The sequence below is a fragment of the Patella vulgata genome, chromosome 6, assembly GCF_932274485.2.
Source record: "Patella vulgata chromosome 6, xgPatVulg1.2, whole genome shotgun sequence".
In the NCBI taxonomy this organism is placed as follows: Eukaryota; Metazoa; Mollusca; class Gastropoda; family Patellidae; genus Patella; species Patella vulgata.
In genome coordinates this window covers 64,942,681-64,950,520 of record NC_065884.2, presented here as the reverse complement: position 1 = coordinate 64,950,520, position 7,840 = coordinate 64,942,681, and the positions used below count along the sequence as shown (strand labels likewise).

The window sequence follows — 7,840 nt, the reverse complement described above, 5'->3', positions numbered from 1 at the left end:
TGAACCGAGATATTAGCTTTTGAATTTTAAGCCTAGCCTCGATCATCATTACTGAAGTCGGTACGATAAAAAACATAGTCTCGATTATCCACTTTTGGATTTAATCATCAATCATCCGACACATAAGATGACATCGAGGGTTGGTTATGGCTTGAATAAGTTAATGAATGTCTAATTAATAATTTAGGTAACATTTCAGGCCTAAAGAAATACCTGCTATAGGCATATTTAGCTCTTGTATAATGTATTTTTAAATGCATTATGTAAGATTTAGCTAAAAAAGCTGATGGTTCTCGCTATAATAGTAAAAAAAAAAATGAGTATGAAAAATGACTATGTTGAACATTTCAATCACATGTCTTTATTCTGAGCGTAGTTACGAGTAATTGAAGTTTTAACAAGATAGTTTCGATTGTCATGTACCACTGTTACAATAATAAAGATTATCCGTTCAATAGCTGTTTTAATCCATTTATAGCCAAACCATCCGATGACTTAGAGAGTTGTATATGGGCTTGTCATATGAATAAATGTCTCAACTATAATTTATATAACATTTGAAGCTAGGAAAATGAGCTAGGGAGATTGAAGAGTTGTTAGTATTCATTTCCTAGGAACAAACTTGACAAGACGGTACAACAGACCACCGGAAATAATGTTTGTAATTGGCCTTTCAGTGTCTTATAACTCATCACGACGTGGTTTCACATCTTTAGCTTGGCCAACATATAGATCCTGGCCGTCGTCGATATCAATCTGAAATTTGGGCTTCCGTCTGACCCCGTATGGTCCTGTCTGAAACCTTTCTGGCACTTCTTCATCCAAATATGTTCGTTTATAAAACCCTTTACGAACCAGTATAAGGTTCAGTTCTTTTTGATTATATGGGGTTAGGTCTACTCGCTGAAGAAAGATAAAAGTATTCTTCACATTTATTGAATGTACAGAAGCTGATTTCTATGGTGGCCAATCTGATTAAAACACAGATCCTATTTCGTTTCGTTTTCATAGTTCAAAATTTCGTTTTACTTGTCTTTACTGCACTAGGATCTGGAATGGTGTGAGGTATTAGCCAATGAAACGGTCCGTTACGGCGAATCCAGTGGGTAATCCAGTAGTAACATCAATGCTGATTGGTTAATCAAATGACTGACGTTATAAGGTCAAAAGCCGCTCGTATGACCTCTGACGTGACCTATCGCAACAACCGGCCAGATCTTCATGTACAAATGTAGGCCATCGAAAGTATAAAAAAACGAAACGAAATATAGATCTGTATTTTAATCAGATTGTAACCCGACAATACGACATTTTAAACCACACCACGACATTAAAAATATCTTACTTGGGGTTAGTATTCTCCAAAATTCTCATTTATATAAAGCGTCCATTTTTGACACCGGAAATACCCGAACCTCCCCAACCGGTCTACAATTAGCATCTCCCAAGGTAGGCGGAAACTTCACCTCCGGATAAAATGTGCCTCATAGCACGCTGCATTACGTATACCCGATTCCATTAGAGTGGTTCGTGGGATATATTTACATTTCTATATAACTCATGGGCGCCGCGGTGGCTCAGTGGGTAACATGCCGGCGTGCTATCTAGGAGGTCTCGAGTTCGAATCCAGCCTGGTTTCTCCTTGTCAGAGTGAGAGAGAAATGGGGTTTAACGTCCACTCGACACAGACTTGGTCATTTCGGGACTAACACGTGATTCAATATTATTTTAATAATTCGCTTACGCGTAGGGGTCTTTAGCAGTGGGAAGAAACCGGAGGACCCGGAGAAAACACACGAGGTTGGACAGGCGACCCTACTCCTTGTCACGTACAACCTGGGAATCGAAACCACGCTAGTTGACTCAATGACAGGCCTTATGATACAGTGCGCACGTGCTAACCATTGGGCCATCCAGTCCCCCTTCTCCTTGTCAGTAAAGTCTAGGTGTTCGGGTGGGGCGAAAAACCGTGATCCCGTATACATGTAAAAGAACCCTTGACAGATGTAACTCGAAAAAAAGAGTAGGCTGTTGCGCCGCTGCGAGGGCAAAATTTCCCTCATAGCATATTGAATGAGGTATACCGGTCTTCATTGGTCAGTTGGTGCAGAGAATAAGGACGTTAAACCCCATTTTATTTCGTTTCTATAGGGGGGGTTGGATGGCTGAATGGTTAGTGTGTGCACGCTTTATCATAAAGTCTGTCATTGAGTCAACTGGTGTGGTTTCGAATCCCCGGTTGTACGTGACAAGTAGTAGGGTCGCCTGTCCAACCTCGTGGGTTTTCTCCGGGTCCTCCGGTTTCCTCCCACTGCTAAAGACCCCTACGCGCAAGCGAATTATTGAAATAAAATTAAGCCATATGTTAGTCCCGAAATGACCTAGTTTGTGTCGAGTGGACGTTAAACTCCATTTCTCTCTCTCTCTCTCGTTTCTATAGCTTCAAAAACAAAAAAATAACAAAAAAAAAACAAACTCTGATTTGAAACTATTTTTTTTATCTTACCTCCACCACTTCACCATGTCTGTTTAAGAAGACCAAGTCTGGATTAGCTCCATGAATTCTGTTCAGTTTAACGTTATGACTTTTTGTAATCAAGGAAATGTTATAAATAAATAAAACAAAACAAGATGACTATCTCCCTGTGTTATAGAAAACAAGCCAACAGTGAGGCTGATGTCCCCCGCCGAAATCCCCCCAAAAATAGATGACACATATTAATTAATCGCACATTTATTTTTTTTTTCAAAAGTATCGAGCAATCAAACTACACACTGAGTTCCATCACTCTCTATCAGATAGAATCAAGATTATCTTGTCCCAAAGCATCGATCAATGAAATTGATTAGCTCTACTTAGCTTTAGCTTGAAATGTTGATCATTGAAATCAGTCAAGACATTCACCTAATGAACATCTACATCAGGTTTAAACATTGTACCTCAATTAAAAGCAGAGTTTTTATGTTCCAAAGTCTTGACCAATCAAATTGCTTATGGCTCCTTAGCCCAGGCAGAAAAATTCGCACAATCGAACTTGGCCAATCAAATTGCTTATCGCTCTGCTTACTCTGAGCAGAAAATGCTCAATATCAAACTTAGTCAAGGTATTGGTGTAATAAAACTATAAACCAAGTTTCATCACTCACACTTAATTAGAACTAAAGTTATCGTGTCCCAAAGCATCAACCAATCAAATTGCTTATCTCCGCTTACCCTAAGCGGAAAATGCTCATCTTCAAACTCCGTCAAGGCATTGACCTAATAAACAACTGCACCGAGTTTGAACTGTGTCCAAAAAGTGTGACGGGCGGACAGACAGACAGACAGACGGACGTACGGACAGATGGACAGACGGACGAACCCATTTTAATAGTCCCCTGCTTTTCGACAACTAGCTAGATACTCGCACCATGTCTGCCCGGTGCCCAAGGTCGTTGACCTTGACCTTCATAAAGCATGGCCTAAAACTTTCACGGGGCCATGCTGGTTAATTTGATATGAATGTGGGTATATATATATATATCTATACAGATATAAACACAAAATAAACACTAAAAATTCCTTCGAAGACCAAAAGTGGAAGTCAGTTGTTGTACTGGTAATTATGATACGTATTAAACATCATTTTGAATTTGTATTTAAACCTACTCGTTGTTCTGTTCGCGTCAAGCATTCTCGTCCAAAAGTCTGTTTTGCCTTTTATGCGAAAAGACAAAAATGTGACTTAGATCGTTCTTCCCTGGACTCTTCATATGACATAATGATATTATGGCCTTGACTAATTATTGTTAAGAGATTCATGTATAAGCAAAACAGCGCGTGAAACAACGGAAATCTGTCATAATGTGATACATGCATTGAACTTAGGTTAATAAGCACATTTGTCATATATGCCACCTGTTGGTAGGCAAGGTATGAGGCATTTCCATTCCATATTTGGCTTATTCGTGACGACATTAGGCTTTGTAACCAATCATCATAATTAATTACGTAATATTTGACAAATTAAATAATAGATAGTAACCTTCAGAGCTGTGGGCGATTGTTAGACAACCATGTAGCTTTTGAGCGAGCAAATACTTTGTAGAAATTCGTTGGGAGAGACCGTTGAGGTTCAAGGGGTAACATCTGGTTTCTGAATGCCCTGTTAAGTCGTAGAAGAGCCATTATGACGTAGTGGAATCCGCCGGTAAACTCGTTCTGCGAAATGGAAAGGGGTTGAGAGACCTATGTATCCAGTGCTTGACATAAAATGCAGAAACGAACTGTTGCATTGTTATTTCTGCGTGTAATCATAAACTGAATAAGGGGAGAATAAATTCACAACGTGGGATGTCAGGGTGTCTTTTAAAGATACGTCCTAACCATAAATTAAAGAATCACCACAAGGCTATTAAAATACGTAGCAAAGGAGAGAATGCGTTGGATGTGGGAATTTTTGGGAAGTCCTTTCCACATCTAGCCAGCTACTCATAGCACTGCATATCACTGCATATTTGATTTGGTTGCCGAACTGGCAAATTAAAGATGCATTATGGGAGATTAGATACAGAGCTGCCGGTTCTCACTATAATAATTAAAAACTAGATAATGTAAAGGGGATTTTATGAAAATTTCAGTCAAATTATTTCACTCTGAACCGAGAATTTTGCGATTGAATTTTCGGCCTAGCCTCGATCGTCATTATTAAAGTCGGTACGATAAAAACACGTAGCCTCGAATATCCAGTTCACGATTTAACCATGAATAAAAGTTGAGCAACAAATCGGATCATAATCCAGTAAATATCGCAGGCTACCGATGACATCGAGGGTTGATTATGGTCTGGATAAGTTAATTAATGTATAATTAATAATTTAGATAACATTTCAGGCCTAAAGAAAGACCTGAAATAGGCAGATTTAGCTCTTGCATAATGTATGTTTAAGTTTCTGGGGATGGTCCAGTCTGGTAAGTCGAGCAGAGTGTAGGGCCGGGCAAGGAAAAGTCCCCGGGTTCACAAAACGTTCCCAGTTCGGCTTATGTTAACTAAAATATAGCTCTTTTATAAAACTTTTGTTGTTCTAATGTATCAAATACATCAATAAGAAACTATGTGAACATATTTGTGTTTCTGGATCAAAGATATTTCTCATAAAGTTGAGTGAATTCTTAAGTCTGAGAATGCTTTGTAAACCCGGGGCCTGGTGTCGCGTTGCTAAGGTGGGACGAGTTCCGGTGTACACGTTAGCATGCGTAAAGTAATTCTCGGCCGTTTAATTCGACCAAGAGCAGGCGTAAATACAGCTGTCCTGGCAAAATTATCAGCATTGCGCATTGCAGGGCGCGCCATCTTTTACAGAGATATTAGAAGACTTTCGTAATTCTCTGTGAAACAGATTGCTGTGCCCCTGTCCGCAAGTCTTGCATTATTATAAACAAACATTAATCGGGACGACGAATTAGGATTAATTTTTAAAAAAAACCCAAAACCCATAGATATGGCCCATGAAGAGATAAATTTAGAGTGTTGAATGTTGAACTGTCAATGCAATCAAATGAATTTTCTGAAATGGCATTCTTAAATTAATTTCATCTTGTTTAGGACTAGTTACCTCCCTTACACTTTGTTTATGATAATATAAAAGACCGGATAATCTAGCCAATGACCTATTATTCTCAAATGTTGACAACGCATCCAGACTAATATTAGTAGAGTATTTTTTTCTGGATGATAGAGACTAATCCAATGGTAGTTTTATTTTCGAATCCATACTACCAGTGTGAACCCAATTTCATTTTGACCCCCTTCCACCCTACCCCCCCCCCCCTCCCTTTGCTGTAAAAGGATACAATAAAGCCACGTCATTCTCTATAAACCTTTTAACATGTTTTAAACGGTTCACTTTACATCCACCACAACTCTGAAAAACAAATCACAGAAATGTCAGAACAAAGACCACAAAGATTGAAGAACCCAGAAAAACCAGTCGTGAGAGAGAGAGAGAGAGAGAAATAGGGTTGAACGTCCACTCGACACCAACTAGGTCATTTCGGGACTAACATATGGTTTAATTTTATTTCAATAATTCGCTTGCGCATAGGGATCTTTAGCAGTGGGAGGAAACCGGAGGACCCGGAGAAAACCCACGAGGTTGGACAGGCGACCCTTCTCCTTGTCACGTACAACCGGGGATTCGAAACCACGCCAGTTGACTCTATGACAGGTCTTATGATACAGCACGCACGTGCTAACCATTCGGCCATCCAACCCCCCAAGATAATCGAGACTATATATACTTTATGAGACAGCGCTCGCACGCTAACCATTCAGCCGTCCACCCCCCCCCCCGCCAGTCGTGAACACACGGCACCTTTGGAAGCTGCGGCGAGTAACAACTATGTATTATTGGTAGCTGATTTAAAGGTTGAAGAGATGGAAATAGGGTTTAACGTCCACTCGAAACAAACTAGGTCATTTCGGGACTAACGTAGGGCTCTTATTTACTTCAATAATTCGCTTGCGCGTAGGAATCTTTAGCGGGGGGGGGGGAAGGACCCGGAAAGAAAACCCACGAGGTTGGAAAGACGACCCTACTCCTAGTCAGGTACAACCGGGGAATCGAAACCACGCCAGTTTACTCAATGACACCTTATGATTTAACGCGCATGTGCTAACCATTCGCCCCTACCCCCTGATTTGAAAGGGGGGAAGTCTTTAACACATTATCATCCACAGTCTTCGACAATGAAAACACGATTTATTGGTCAATTTAAATCAACGTTGATGTTGATATTTTACCGTGAAAAGGTGGGCTTCTGATATCTATTATTTTAGACAAAATTACAATTTTAAAATTGGCACACGAATCCTGTGCCAGAATGCGTTGAGTTCGATGAACGAGGCTAAACATATCCCATGTAGGAGGATACCATCGGTGTAGACTGGAATAACCAGACGCCAGAGACTGCCATTCAATTCAAACTCTTTGCGTATTTCGCGGAACATTAACTGATTAGAAATTAGAGTAAAAACAGAAACTCATGTCGTTTCAATATATTTCTTAATGTCTCGCTCTCGACTATTATTAAACCACACATACAAGCATAAAGGGAAACAATATATATAACTGGATAGAGTATGAAGCGACTTAATGCTTGTATAAAACTGTTTAAAGAACAGGATGAAACGACTATGATATTAATGAGATGGTAGGCCTAATGTAATTAGTAATCAACCACTATATGATAAAGAAAGGAATAGAACAATGGAACGGGGCAGAATAGAACAGAATGGGACGAGACGGGACGGACAGGGCAGGACAGGACGGAACGGGAAGGGGTGGGCGGGCGGAGTGGGGAAGGACAAGGACAGGACAAGGCAGGACGGGACAAGACAAGACAGAACAGAACGGGGCAGAACAGAACGGAAAGGGGAAGGAACAGAACGGAACGTGGCGGGGGGGGGGGGACAGAAAGGGACGGGAAGGGACAGAACGGAACGGGGCAGTACAGAACGGAAGGGGGTGGGAGACAGAACAAAACAGAACAGAACGGGGACGGACACGACAGATTCAGCATTCACAATATCCTAGTTAGTATGGGATTCTCAATACCCCTCAAAATGACGATCCGTCCAGGATCTTAAAAATGAATCAATTAAAAACAAAAAATAACTGTTTACCTCTACCCTGGCGCTCATAATATCGCGATCCCGCACAGGTTTATCTATTATTGGTTCGTGTGTAAAACTTAAGTCTATAAAAACTAAAATGGCGATGAACAATTTATATGCATATGATATAGACACGGTCTCCATTTTGTATATCGCTTTGCCACAGAGTATATAAAAATGGTATA

General features: G+C 40.3%; 1 protein-coding gene across 1 annotated transcript; it reads right to left on the bottom strand.

Annotated features, from left to right (window-relative positions):
* Positions 1 to 338: 338 nt before the first annotated feature.
* Positions 339 to 7,840, bottom strand: LOC126823348 (selenoprotein M). Its single transcript, XM_050552140.2, has 4 exons — positions 7,665 to 7,840; positions 5,834 to 5,904; positions 2,507 to 2,585; positions 339 to 903 (listed from the first exon to the last, which is right to left on the bottom strand). Exons 1-4 carry the CDS (start codon positions 7,797 to 7,799, stop codon positions 682 to 684), a joined length of 507 nt encoding a protein of 168 aa, XP_050408097.1. The 5' UTR covers positions 7,800 to 7,840; the 3' UTR covers positions 339 to 681.

What these genes read in the sequence shown, in the direction of transcription:
- LOC126823348 (XM_050552140.2), bottom strand. Translation starts at nt 7,799, where the DNA reads ATGGAGACCGTGTCTATATCATATGCATATAAATTGTTCATCGCCATT. An exon ending in TTATGAGCGCCAGGGTAGAG is followed by an intron (nt 5,905 to 7,664) that starts GTAAACAGTTAT and finishes TTTGTTTTTCAG; the next exon opens with AGTTGTGGTGGATGTAAAGT. An exon ending in GAGAATGACGTGGCTTTATT is followed by an intron (nt 2,586 to 5,833) that starts GTATCCTTTTAC and finishes GATTACAAAAAG; the next exon opens with TCATAACGTTAAACTGAACA.